Source organism: Vicia villosa, unplaced genomic scaffold (assembly GCF_029867415.1).
Source record: "Vicia villosa cultivar HV-30 ecotype Madison, WI unplaced genomic scaffold, Vvil1.0 ctg.000045F_1_1_1, whole genome shotgun sequence".
NCBI lineage: Eukaryota > Viridiplantae > Streptophyta > Magnoliopsida > Fabales > Fabaceae > Vicia > Vicia villosa.
The window spans coordinates 757,292-772,166 of record NW_026704977.1 but is presented as its reverse complement, the minus strand read 5'-3'; the positions used below and the strand labels follow the sequence as shown (position 1 = coordinate 772,166).

Below are 14,875 nucleotides of genomic sequence, written 5' to 3'. Positions count from 1 at the left end.
ATAATAGTGTACATATTCTTAAAAATAACTGTCTAAAGAAGATAATAGAATCTCTAAGTCCAAATTCCACTATTTTAAATCCTTATCATTATTTTTAATAGCTATCTCATATTGGATAGTTGTAGTGTTTGCATATACATCTCTACCCGTAGACATATTACAAAGACCGACGTTTACCATTATTAGCAGCAACATTTGAAGAAATGGTATTAGAAAATCTAGTATACAATAATTTAGTATCAATTAAATGATAGCTGGATGAATCTTGTTAAATTAATGCTCTGTACTACTTTTTTTTTTTAACATAGTTGCTGGTGTAATGGTTTTCGCTTAATGTATGACATGCAATTCCTTCCTTGGCCCATGGTTTTATGATTATACTATATTGCTTCAACATATATAATAGTTACATGCATGTGTTATTTCCACCTAAAACCAATTTTTTTCTTCGTTAATTATAGACACAAGTGGTCCAACTGAGAATTAAAGTTATGTAAAACAACCACTACCATGGTACATTGTCAAAGCTTTGGAATATATATAGCCACTGACTACACTTCCATGAGCAAGTTATGAAACAGATAGGAGTATAAACCTAAATTAGAATATCTATGAATGAGCAAATTGGATTGATATTTTTCATTTTGATAATGTCAAGTTGAATATTGAATATGAAATACAACCTCATACAATGGAAAGCGTTCTTAACATTCTGACAGAAAAACAAAGAGTGGTTCATTGAATTGTGCTTGATATATGTAGTTATACATCTAGCTACCTAGATAGCTATCAGTGGATAGGCTTGCAAGTAGCTCTCTGGAAATGCACCAATTTTAATTTAACTATGCAAGTTGATTAAGCATTCAATTGCTAAGTGGTAAACTATAAAGTGCATAGAATAATTAATTGGATCAATTTATTTTATTAAAAAACTGAGAAAACCTGTGAACGCTATATTCTGTAGGTTTATTATATATAGAGCTCTATTGTAAATATTAATGCATTTTTAAACCAACTCAATTGATATCCGTATAGAAATACCAGATGAAAAAGAGATGCAGATTTCATTAATCAAAATGTGATATAATGTGGTATTTTTATTAGTTAGAGATGTGACCGTCTTAACTAAGTTATAAACAACCTTGTTGGCTTATCTTCTAATAAACTTAACACTAAAATTATTAGTATAGGTAGAAAAAACAACTATCTACGATGCTTAATTAATTGTCACTATGAAAAAAAGGCTTTTATTTTAGTTGAAATAGGACTTTTATCTCGGATGGTTGGGCGAAATAACATATAATATAATAAAAAATGCGCTAGTTTTCTCCTTGAGGTAATGGTTGAGAAAAAAACTCTAGCAAGCAATTTTTCCAACGTGAACAGACATTATTTATGTCTTCTTCTATGAATAGTGTCTAGTCGTTAAACACATATAATTTGAACAAAATGTAAATTAAGATAACACAACAACAACATTAAGTCTTTCATCTCAACAACAACAACAACATTTTACTAATTTTTTTTTAATAGGCAATTGATTAAAGAAATCGCACTAGGGGTGCAACCCTTACAACCAAAAAACTCTAATTAGAGTTGTAACTATTAAGTGGTAGCTTGTACCAATCATAGAAAATAAACCTAGACTTAGGGTCACTATTACATAACCATCTCCAAGAATAGATCATAATGTTATAAATAATCACTTCATAGCTAAAGGAAGCATTTTCAAAAATAATGTTGTTTCTAGTATTCCAAATACTCCAAATAAGAGCCAACCAAATGAGATTGATTTTTTCTCTATTCTTTATATTTTTCACCTTCTCTTGAATGCTTCCGAAATTCTTGAAATCTTCCAAAGAAAACTCCAATCCATTGCCCAACCAAAGATAAATTCTATCCCAAACCACTTTCAAAACAAGACAATGGAAGAAGAGGTGTTCCAAAGTTTCCGGATGATTTGAACAAAACACACAATCTAGGGAGGGAAAATTAGACATACCTCTATGAGCCAAAAGATCTTTTAAGGGAAGTCTATTGATAAAGAATCTCCAAGAGAATATTTTTATCTTTTTTGGAATATTTACCTTCCATACAACTTCCAACAATTTGATTATAGAAGTTGTCCAAGCCAAATCCTTAGCGTTAGACACCGCCGTAGAAACACTAGAAACCGAAAAACAACCGTTAGAAGTTAGATTCCAATGGAAGTCATCAACATCGGTGTTATCCGGCTCAATTCCGTTTAATAAAACCTTTAAGTCCCTCAATTGAGAGGCCCCGGCCGAGTCTCCCTCAAAAGTACCCGGAGGAAGCATTCGCTCGATACCAACAATAGCATCAATGTTCCAAGAAAAGGTTCCGTTATTCCAAGAGACCACCTCACTAACCGCACAAAGCTTATTGGTTGAAAGATCGAACAAGTACGGGAAAGAGGTACTAAGAGTTTGATCTCCCAACCAACAACTATGCCAAAAAAGAATGTTGTTGCCTCTCTTGAACTTGCAATTGACCCACTCGGAGAATCCCTCATCGGAGCTCTCCTCCTTGAAGTCGTTAAGAATAACATCCTTCCACCAAGAAGAATCCTCACAGTTTAGAACTTTCTCACAAGAGGCTAACACTTTGAGTTTTGGATTGTGATATCTCAAGAGAAGAAATTTACTCCAAATTGCTTTGTCCTCCTTCAAAATTCTCCACTTCCATTTTAGAAGAAGAGCTTTATTCATTTCACCAACATCTCTTATTCCTAACCCTCCTTTCTCTTTGGGCTTACAAACATTCTTCCACTTCACCCAATGGATGCATCTTTTGTTGATATTTCCATTCCACAAAAAATTACTAAGAAGACTTCTTATTTCTTGTATGATTTTCTTTGGTGCTTTGTAGAAAGAAAGAGTGAAAATAGGAATAGCATTAAGCACCGAAGTAATTAAAGTCACCCTACCACCAATCAATATGTTTCTACCCTTCCACCTAGATAATCTTGATTTGATATTATCCACAACATCCTTCCACACTCTCTTTCTTCTACCACTATCACTAATCCAAATTCCTAGGAATTTAAAAGGAAAACTTCCTTTTTTGCAAGAGAGAAAACTAGTAGCCGAATTTAAAAGCCAATCACCAATGTGAACTCCAAAGAAGTTGCTTTTGTGGAAATTGATTTTCAAACCGGACACAAGCTCAAAACCCCTCAACAACACCTTCATGCTCCATAAGTTGTCATAAGTTGGTTCTCCGATGATGACGGTGTCATCCGCAAATTGAAGGATGTCCACATAGTCTTCTAAACCATATTTGAAAGGCATAAAGTCTCCCACTTCCACCGATTTTTTAGTGAGAGCGGTTAGGCCTTCCATAGCAAGAACAAAAAGAAAGGGTGAAATGGGATCGCCTTGGCGTAAACCTCTTTGAACTTTGAAATCTTTAGTAACACTACCATTAACCAAGACGGACATATGGCTAGTAAAAACACAAGAGTCCATCCATTTCAACCACTTCTTCCCAAACCCCATTCTCCCTAAAATCCATCTAAGGTAATTCCAAGATATTGAATCGTAAGCCTTTTCAAAGTCTACTTTTAGGAGAAGGCAACCTCTCTTCTTTTTTTTTGCCCAATCAAGCAACTCATTCACTAATAAAACACCATCCATCATACTTCTATCCGGAACAAAGGCGGTTTGATTTGGCGAAACCAATTTGTCCAAGACCCCTTTCAATCTTTCCGCCAATATCTTCGCAAGAATCTTGTATAAACTCCCCACCAAGCAAATAGGACGATATTCGTACAAATTTTGAGGATTCTTATTTTTAGGTATAAGCGCTAGAAAAGATGAAGTAATAGCTTTGACAAGTGTACCTTTGTTGTAAAAATCTTCGCATAGCTTCATCAAATCATCTTTAATGAGATGCCAAAACTTTTTGAAGAAATCCAAAGAGAATCCGTCCGGTCCTGGGCTTTTACTTCCTTCGCAAGACCAAATAGCATTCTTGACTTCACTTTCGGTGAAGGGATGTTCAATAACCAAGGAGTCTTCCTTTGAGAGAGAGTTCAAATGGATCCCATGAAGCTCCGGTCTAAAACTAACTTCTTCTTTAAAGAAATTTTCAAAATGCTTAAAGATGTGATCTTTAACTTCGCTAACCTCTTCCAATGTTCCCATCATTGTGCCAACTGAACAAAGAGAATTCCTTCTTCTTCTATCTCTTAAGGAATTGTGGAAGAATCTTGTGTTATCGTCCCCTTCGGCGAGCCAAAGTTGTCTCGACTTTAGCCTTAAAAAACCTTCTTTTTTGTTTAGATTATCCCAAAACTCCTCCGCCGCTTTAAACCTTTTCTTAACCACCTCTTCCGGAGCATTACCTGCAAAATGAACAAACAAGTTATCTAAATCTTTCATTTCTTTCCCTTCTTTTTCAATTTTGAGGTCTATCCAACCGTAGAATGTTATCTTAACTTACAATAACAACAACATTAAACATTTAAACATTCAATTTCAATAACAACAACAACAATCCTGAAATTTTTACTTAACACAACATCAACAACAACAATTAACATAAATAAGTTACATACATGGATAAAGTGAATACCTTATTCCATGAGTCAATAATGTCGACAGAGACAATATTTAACATGTGTTTCATGCATGGATAAAGTGATTTACATACCCAAAACATGATGAGGAAGAAACGATATTGGTGGAGGAATCTTTGTCCGAGTTTTGTTGTCTTTCTTTCGTTTCAATTTTTGTTGGTATTTAAATGGCGTTAATGGGGATAGAAGGGAGGAAATAAAGTTTGAACATGTGCATATTTTGGTAGATATGAGTTACGTGACACATTTATGGAAGCAGGGTTTAGAGTTACACCTATGGTGTTTCAATGGAGAATATGAAAATGAAAATCGTCTAAGGTGTCGCTCGCTTTAGGGACCGTTGGGTTTTGCAGGAGAAACGAATATGAAAATCAAAGTTGCAAAAGTAAATGAAAGATAGAGTTCAATTCTGGCAAATAGTTGAAAAAGAGATTTCCTCTCGGTTGAAACTCCCAAATGCGAAAATAGATAAATTAATAATAATAATAATAATAATAATAATAATAATAATAATAATAATAATAATAATAATAATAGTGATAATAATAATAATAATAAAGGCATCAATTAAAAAAATATAAAAATAAAAATGCAAAATATGGGATTTGAAGCTTGATTTCTAGCCATTTTTCATTTCGATTGGTAATCCCAACTGAGGAAATATATGGTATTTTTATGAAATAAAATTTAAAATGTGACGCACCTGGGGATTATATGTCATTTGTTTATTGGCTAAGGTAAAACATTTGCCAAAAAATGTATTAACGGTTGTAATGTGAATAGGATTCGGCTAAGGTTTACGTTGTGGAATCTTGTTTTGCAGGTGATACTTTTCACAAGGACATCAACTTTTGAAGATGATAACTAGTATCTTCTGACAAGTTAAGCATAAGTAGTTAAGCGGATAAATATGCAAATCTAAGTATTAGGGTTGGATGGACTTGACTATTTGATGATGGCAATTAAGTGGAATATAACTCAAGCTTCATATCAAGATACTCAAGCAAGTGTCTATAAAAGAAAAAACATTTGACAAAGTCTTGAAGTTCTAAGAAGTCCTCCTAAATTACCAATGAGTGATCACTTTGTAAATATAAGGACATTCTTGTAAAAGCGCATGACTAAAGCATGCACACACACTAAAATGTATTTTCAAACTGTCTTCCCTCAAGAAAATATCTTTAGAAATATCTTTAAGTTGTGTCAGATGAATTTGGAGTTGTCAAAATAGCCCTAGGTAAAATTTTGACTTTTCTAATCGATTAGCACTTTTGTGCAATCGGTTAGCTCGGTTCAAACTTGAGTTCCAAGCAATTAGGACAGCGCCTTAATGATGTGCAATGGATAGATATCTTTTCTTTCCTATTTTGAACTTATAAACTATTATATTTTGAATATCTAATTGATTGGAATCATGTGCTAACCGATTAGATTGTCATAAAAAGAATTTATTTGAAATTCTTTTTGGAGCCAATCTCTAGCCGATAAATAGAGGTCCCTTCCCTCATCTCATTTCACCCACAACCGTGTTTTGACACAACTCACTCTCTCCCCCTCTCTAAACTTCTTTTTTAATTTCTCTCACTAATACTTTAGCCTTAGAGCCTTTGTGAGAAGATTCCTTTTATTAGTGAGAATTAAGATGTAATTTTAGAATGGTGGAATTTTAAGTTCACCAAGGAACCATTGTTTATATCTAGTTGAACATAATATCCATTTAGGGATTTTTGTTTGGATTAGAAGCTAAACCCGTAAAAGCTTTGGTTTTGAGGATTGTGTGATCAAACCTGTCTTTAGGTTCGAGATTAGCTCGTGGAAAAATCTCTTTAGATTCTTGGTAAGTCCGTGATAAAACTAAGATTAGGTTAAAGCTTAGTTTGTGGTAAAAGCTTGAATAAGGTTTGGGATTAGTCCGGTATTAAAATCTCTCAAGTTATTGGTTATCCCGTGTAAAACCAAGCTTTAAGGTTTGTGAGCTCAGCCTGTGATAAAATCTATTTAGGTTCTTGATTAGCCCGTGTAAAACCAAAGTTTAATATTCGAGAGCTCATCTCGAGATAAAAGCTTGCAAGGTTTTAGAACTTGAAGACTAACCGCTCCAAGATTCTTGTTTGTGGAAATAAGACTAACCATTTTAATCTACCATTTAGAAGAGAAGACACAAATCGCTGTATTTCAGAGTATTGTATCATTAGGGTTGAGGTCAACTAGCATTCCTTGTATATGGGGGTTCGTGAGTATATCCTATTAAAAGCTCTTAATTTTATTAGAAAATCTCAAGATCAGTTATTGGGGAGATGAGTAGGTCCTTTTGTTTTAATCGAACCTCTATAATTCTCGGTGTTTTTCTTTTCCATGTTACTTAATTTCTGAATTTATATTCTACACTTTATTACCGCTGCTAAGTATTTAAAAATATTTTTAAACTCTGATTTTATTTCACAAATTTTTTCAAAACCAAATATTACTGAACCACCTAATTCACCCCCCTCTTGTGGTGAAGTCACATGTTTAACAAGTGGCATCAGAGCCTAACTTCTGTTTAAGGACTAATTGTCTCAAGAGGAAGATGACTTCCGACAAGAAATATTTTCTAAACACACCACCATTTTCAATGATAGTAGATTTTATATATGGAAAGCTAGGTTTAGAATTTTTCTTAAAATCTTAAATTATGAATTATGGGAAACACTAATCAGTGATTCGTTTATCCTTACTCGTCAAGTAAATGATGAAATAGTAGATAAACGCGATTCCCTTTGGACCGAAGAGGAAAAGAGAATGTTTGAGATAAATTTTAAAACTAAGAGCTTTGTAATAATGTCTCCTGATGATAGCAAATTTTACTATGTTTATCATTGCAATACTGTCAAGAATTAAGAATTTGAAGATTAATTCAACTCTTAAATCAAAAGATGGGAGTCTTCATGGATTACAGAAAAAGCCAAAGAAGAAGGAAATTATAGAGAAGTTGAATGAACTAGTTCCATTACTTAAAGATGAGGGGATCCAAACTGAAGAATCATCATCCTCATTATACTCCTGTCATACAACTCTTTTGAAATCCTTCTAAAGAACATACTAAGCATGTCAACAATCCTCAGAAGATTCAACATCAAATGAAGGACTCTCTTGTTCAAGGAATGACAAAGAAGAAGAAGAAATTTCTTCAATACTCGAACAAAAAAGAAGAGGAGAGACATCAACCTCGGAGAGAAATATGAAAGAATCTTCTTCCAACGAAGAAGATGAAATATGCTTAAAGGCATCCTATGAGAGAAATTACATTCCAAGTAACAAACCATCTTATGCATAATTTTTTAGAATGAGTGGTCAATTAGTGGTAAAAAATGATAAATTGAGAGAGCATACCCTTGGTATTAAGGAATCTCTAAGATATCTTAAGGAAATCAATGATTCTTTCAAAATAGAGATAACTAAGCTCAGAAATTCAAAAGAAGAATGCAAGCGTTGTGACTCCCTTATAAAAGAAGTAATTGGTCCACATGAAGCTCTAGGAAAGTTCACCCAAGAAAAAAAGAAGTGTGACTTAATTTTATCAAGTCAAAAGTTTTCCATAAACAAAAATGGGGTAGCTTTTAAGAAATACAGAAAATCTAGGAAATACATAAGTAATAAAGAAAAGAAGCATCATGTTTATGAATGCAATCACTATAAGAGGATAAGACGCCTAGAACCCTTTTGTGTTAGATAAGTTGAAAATATATAAATGCAACAACCTTAGATCCTTTGTGACTAATGCACTTGGACCCAAGAAGATATGGGTACCAAAGGTGAAACCTTAGTGTTTTGCAGGTATGCTTTGCAGCTTGGAGATTTGACGATTATTAGTAAAATTCTGGAGAGCAATAGTTTGAAGTCTTTGATCGGAGGATGAACGATGATGGCAATATTTATGAAGTCTTTGACCCGAGGATGAACGATGATGGCAAATGTCAACCGTAGTGATCAAATCAAAGTATTTGAGAATATCTCAAAGTTTATGATCCTTAGTAATCAATTGAATGGATATGTTTGTAATGGACTTATCCGTTTTGTGGATTTTACCAACAATCGCATCCAACGATGCGTAGAGGAGGATACACCTTTGGTGGTTCCCTTTTAAGGAAATATTTATCAAGAACTCTTGATAAAAGATGTATATGTTATCTTAAGATTAATATAATCAGGAAATTCTAATAAATCCCATAAAATAATTAATTTAATTTTTTGTTCATTTAAAAATAAATTATTTTCTAACCCATAAAATGAGTATTTTTGTAATAAAGGGGTGCAAAAAATGACAAAATGGAGTGCAGAAAAGTCAAAAATCCAACAGAAATTCTAACATGCACCAAGGAGACTGAGCTATTTAAGCTCAATTGGTTAGCACGTTATGACAATCGGTTAGAAAAGCTATATAGTGGACACATGAAGGATATTTTCGGATTTTTAAAGGTGTGGGGCGCACCCTATATGGTGGAAAAAGCATTTCCCTAATTTTGGTTGACATGTTTTCATCTTCCAATTTATCCACAAGATTGTCACAGATGTGCATATGGGCCTACAATAAGGTTGTCATCAAGCTACAGGCTCACAAGATCCAGAAAATGCAAACGGCAATGTTATTCGTACCTTTATGATGCTTGCCCATCCCGATTAAAAATCAATAATGCTCTTAAAATTCGAAATTACACTTCCGCACGCGCAAAAAATGTCCATACCACAACACTCTACATTTTAACAAAAAAATCATTCGAAAGTATATTTCCGTACACTTGAAAAGCTAAATCTGGAAGTGCAATTTCAAACTAACTCTTGTGTGCTTCTATTTTGACTAATCCATTTTGAATAAAACTAAGCTGTCAAATTGGATTTTATTCATAATAGTCGCAAACTTAATATCTAATTGATATTCTGTATTCGTTTTCTTTGAATAGGATTTTCCATTTATCTCGTATTACTCTCAGGTCTTAGAAGAAGAGACAGAAAATATTATGAATAAAATTGACACTACGTTTATTATCCCTGAGTGTATTTGAACTGTTCGTTAAGATCACAAGACTAAACTCTTAAACATATCACAATTCAGAATAATTTTCACCATCAAGATAGGTGTGTGAACATGAAACTAACCAACCATAATTTTGTACATAATCCATATAAATTATTGTTGTACAGTTCTCAAAAGGACAATGCCAATTTGATATATAAAGTATAAACACACTATCCGGAATTAGTCCAGAGCTACACTTCCGGCCGGACTCACTCTTCCAATAGTATGGATATACACTTTCGGACTATGTTGAAGTGGATAGTTCACTTGCAACAACAACAAAAAAACAGTTGAGAGAAATTCAAAATCAAATAATTTAAGTATCTTGAAATTCCACGAAAAACAAACATTGAATTTCAAAATCTACAGTTTCTTCATTCAAAATGACGAGTCTGTTTTTGAAGTTTGTCTTGAGATCAAACAAATTTATATTAGAGGACAAATCAAACAGAATCACCAATAAAAAATAGGATTATTAAAAATATGCTACATAAGATTTGATATTGAATTGTTACCGTGGAAGCTTAAAAGGTTATAGGTTCAAATGAACCCACACATGTGATCTTAATGCTGAATCTTATCTTTCCAGCATAGCAAAAGCTTTAAAACAGTGTCCACAGGTGTGGATCATCCATCAAACACAGATAATTTCACTTTTTTTCTAAGATATACAAATGTTTGGTAGGAACGTGATTTCCTGCTGTTACAGCGGATCTGAGCCGTCCAAATTTTAAATTGGCGTTCGGGATCACTTTACTGCATACAATTAAGATTGATATTTGTACCATCCAATCGCACATCAATGGTTGAAATTCATTACAGCGTGAATCAGAATGATTTCCCTACAGGAGGAAATCCTAGTCCGTGTTTGGTCTCGCAGAGAAAAATATATCAAAACCTATCAAGACTACAAGTTCCGATTTAAAACTGATATCTGACCCGAGTCCCCATTTAACAAGAAAACTTCTAGAGGGACATACGGAGAGGACATTGATGCACCAAACCTATAGGAGGGTTGCAACATTTTGCTACCTTTTGCACATGAAATTGTTCTTAGACGTGGTCCAGTTCTCATTTGCCATATCTGAAAGGACATTATCTATTAATCAAACAATATTAAAAGAAACCAGTTTTGTTCTATTGTGCACAGTAATGAAAGTTCAAGTGTGTCAATGTCACACTAACATCAAATATGAGAAGTAAATTTCATACTATTCTCTAGTTGCATATTTTTAATTACAAAACTGCAGTAAAGGCTTTGGGTGGCTTTTGAGGAAGAAACCTAAAGTTAGATAAAAGTCATACCTCAATAATTCCTTTTCTGGGAGCATGAATAGCCAAACACAAGCAGTAATCGCTTTTCATTGGTTCATAATAAGTGGAGCTTGAAGAGGCTGTATCTTTATTTACCAACATCTCCATGAATAAACAGCTGGCATCCCTATATCCCTGCGTAAATGCCAAATTCCATATTTAGGAAATATAATGGTTGTTTTACTGAGTTTTTTTGCAGGAGGGGAAGTCAGAGACTCAGGACCAAAAAGTTCAAAAGAAAACCTTCCAAAGGCGCACCACCACAAGTGCTTGAGTATCTAGCAGCAATATGCGGCCAAGTGAATCAGTTATAGCAGCCAATGTACCACTTGGTGATAAGGTAAGCTTTTCACCTTTCCTAGGATGATCCTTTATACATGTCAGGGGTGAAGCTGCATTGATACATGAAAACAAAAGTCAAACAATTGGATTTAAATTTAGAAATGATGCAGCAAAAATGGTGCACATGGCTCTTCATTTTTTTAGTAGATAGTTTTCTTCCAGTAGAAATGCAATAATGAGCTTCTCTCATTGTTTGATGGTTTTTAGCAATTTTTCATTTAAAAGACACTCATAATGAGCTTTTCTGAATCACTCAAAGGAGGCATTATTTGCGAAAACCATATTTTCTAACAAACATGAAAAAATTCATCTCCATTTTAAGCTAGCGAAATTCAGTCTATCCACATAGGAGATCGCAAGCAGATGAGAGTTTCTCCTTTCTTTCCTCTGTTTAAGACTTTCTCATCCTATGACTTTGCCAGTCTAAACTTGCGGTAGTTTTTGTTTTTTTTTTATAGGCAGCAAATGTTAGTAATTAGTCGTTATTTTAGTTTTGGGGATCGAATCTGTGACCTTATACTTAAAACTCCTTCAACGTCCCTTAGCTCACCAACTGAGCTGGCTACCTATGTAGGGTGATAGTTATTTTCTTTTTTCTAATTAAAAAAAAAAAGGATAGCACCACCTTTCCTATAGCATAAATTAATCCTGCTTAACATGACACTATATAATTTGCGTTTCCTTTACTTGGCATATGCAAAATTATCTGCAGGTATCTGTATATTATAATGGAAAAGGCATGCCCAGTTATGAGTGTTACTCTTACCTCGAGCAAATGGTTGAGGCTTCTCCTCTGATTTCTTTGGCGATTTTTGTGGAGAAGTTTTTTCACTCCGCCAAATCAATTTAGAAAATGAAGCTATTGTGGAAAATGTTGCAGGTACAACTTTAGACAAGATAGCTCCCACTAAAGACCTGCCTTTGTCCTCAGAAAATCTTCCAAAGGATCAAACAAAACTCAATGAATATAAATACTACGCCAATAAAAAGACTTCTGAGCATATATATTAGTAAAGATAGCCGAATAATGCTCCAAGTACCTATAAGCTGAAATCACAGCATCGTCTCCAACAGCCACTGCACAATAATAACGTTGACTCGACTGCCCAACAATAAAAGCAGCTGAACTCAAATACCAGAAATAATATCAGAAATTTTCCATAATCTAAGGTTCACAATGCCACAATCATTCTCACAGACAAAAATCATAGTAGGACATGGTGAAACTGAGAAAAGCAAGTCATACCAAAAAATCAAGGAAAAGCACGAAACATAATACCCAATTAAGGGTTAAGACAATACATGATTCCCCTATATGAAAGAAAAAACAAGTGCCTTCATAAATCCTACATGTATAGAAAATAGGTTGTTACATTTTCATCAAATTACTTTTTTTCTATTTTTTACAATTCATGAAAAGTTATACAAACAAATGTAACTATAGAAATCATAACATGATTATTATTATTTAAAATATTTTACCTGATGTTCCATCAGCGGGGGAGGCATTATGCCAGTAATGGCTGCATCGGCGCAAGTACCATACTTACCAATATTCCACAACTGGAAAGGTAATTTTTCTTGAGCATTTTCAGAATCCTCGGAATCTTGGTTCTTTTGCTTTTGATTCCGAAATTGAGGATGGGCTTCTTCAAACCACTTCTGCAGCATATTCTGTATTCCAACATTGCAAACAAAGCCTACTATTAGACTCATAATCAACTACCCCAATCCAACATGTAGACTATAAGTTTCAGATCCAAGTGAATGTAACATCTTATTTTACAGGATAAAGTAAAGTTATCCATATTTTTACAATTTCACGCCAAGGATTATGACTTTGGTTTGTGTATTGGTATATTTGTAAAGGGCCCACAAAGGGCGATGCAGAGGCAAGGGATATGACATCTCACCGATAGCACCTTCCTGGTCACCCGTTTCCTAATTCGAGCGCCCATTTTCTAGATGAGACACCCTCTCCTCATATATGTCGCCCATGTCCTCAATAATTCTCCCAAAGTGTTCGATCGTGGGAGGTGATGTGCCCCTAGTCACAACAGGGCAGAAGAAGTCTCGGGGAAGTTATCCATGCTCTCTTGCATAACAGGGGATTAACCACCCACTCCTACATTCCCTCGAAGTGGTTGCTATTCCCATACCTCAACCCTAAAGTTGAGAAGGACAATCTCACATTCATACTAATACTAGATACACATAGCTTCTCACCTCCCTACATGAGTTAGCTCTAAGCCCTACAACAAACCATAAAGCTTCCGACAGCCCTTAATCATTGAGAAAATGATATTTTTTGTTATTGTTCATTCTTCCAATTGGAAAATCACCGGCTGTTTACATTCTATTTATGTTATGAAAAATTTGAGCAGAAAATCCGAAACAATGGATAATTTTAAAAACATTAAAAATGAAAACAAAACAGTTGATCAAACTAAACATGTCCTTATGTTCAAGCCGATATCTGATTTCCTGGATACAGAAAAACAGTGTTACCTGAACAACAGAGCTATCAAAGCGGGCAATCACTCCGGGCATAATGAGACAAAACTCTTCTGATGAACTATCCTGAATCAAGTCTTTCTTTGTTCCACGAACTCTTAACTTCAAAACTCGTCCAGGATAAATCATCTAACAAGATCAAATTGATACATTATTGATTTTGATACAAAATTGAAAAAGCATGACGTAGTCCCTTTAGAACGCGATGAAAAAGATAATCTGAAAGAAGATAAGAGAAATTGAATTTCATTACCTGCTTATGAATCAATTCGGCTCGCAGGGAGTAAATGAGCAAATAGCCAGATGAGGTACCGGCGACGATGACGCGGATATCGTCGAAGACCAACCATTCGACGGCGGAGATGAATTCGGCATCGATGGGGGACAATTCGGGTCGGATTCTGAGGGGAATTTGGTGGGAATCGGACCATGAGAGGAGGAGGATGGTGGAGCGGTTGGCGAGGAGGATAGAGTGGGTGTCGATGGCGGAGAGGAGATTGGGGTTGTCGACAACCCAACCGGGTTTTCCGGCTCCGAGTTCGCCCAATTCTTTGCAGGCTATGCATCCTAACTCTTTCTTGTACGATCGCCTCCTCATTGCTTAGTTCCTTTGTCACTAGCAACTAAATGGATCGAAAATGTCTTTATTAGAGATGCTAATGCTAAAGTAATCCCTTTTTTCACGTTTCCACCGTTGATAATTTGCTCCACTTAGCATAAGATCTAGCCTAGGTAGAGTGAGAATGAAGGGATTTTATTTAACTCCTTCACATCTTGTTCATCAATGCATTTAACGCACTTTTATAGCATTTTATTGGATGCTTTTGAGAACTTATCTTGCATAATATGTGTCTCTTCACTTGTTTACATAATGTAGGTTTTAATTTGGCTTTATTAGTGATTTTATTAGGTAGTTTTTAAATTTAACCAAATATTTTCCTTGTCTCACTCTACATGTTATATCTCGGGTTGTGATTGTTCGATTAAAATCTATGTTCATGTGTTGGAAAGCTAAGAAGCATACTTGCTACTTAAATATTCGACTTGGA

The 14,875-nt window shown here is 34.6% G+C and overlaps 1 protein-coding gene across 1 annotated transcript; it reads right to left on the bottom strand.

Moving 5' to 3' along the window:
* Positions 1-10,428: 10,428 nt before the first annotated feature.
* Positions 10,429-14,630, bottom strand: LOC131622936 (uncharacterized). Its single transcript, XM_058893951.1, has 8 exons — positions 14,080-14,630; positions 13,821-13,955; positions 12,795-12,986; positions 12,353-12,414; positions 12,079-12,248; positions 11,214-11,362; positions 10,962-11,105; positions 10,429-10,740 (listed from the first exon to the last, which is right to left on the bottom strand). Exons 1-8 carry the CDS (start codon positions 14,422-14,424, stop codon positions 10,564-10,566), a joined length of 1,374 nt encoding a protein of 457 aa, XP_058749934.1. The 5' UTR covers positions 14,425-14,630; the 3' UTR covers positions 10,429-10,563.
* Between the last annotated feature and the right edge of the window lie 245 nt (positions 14,631-14,875).

What these genes read in the sequence shown, in the direction of transcription:
- LOC131622936 (XM_058893951.1), bottom strand. Translation starts at nt 14,424, where the DNA reads ATGAGGAGGCGATCGTACAAGAAAGAGTTAGGATGCATAGCCTGCAAA. An exon ending in CCGAATTGATTCATAAGCAG is followed by an intron (nt 13,956 to 14,079) that starts GTAATGAAATTC and finishes TGATCTTGTTAG; the next exon opens with ATGATTTATCCTGGACGAGT. An exon ending in CCAGAAAAGGAATTATTGAG is followed by an intron (nt 10,741 to 10,961) that starts GTATGACTTTTA and finishes ATGTCCTTTCAG; the next exon opens with ATATGGCAAATGAGAACTGG.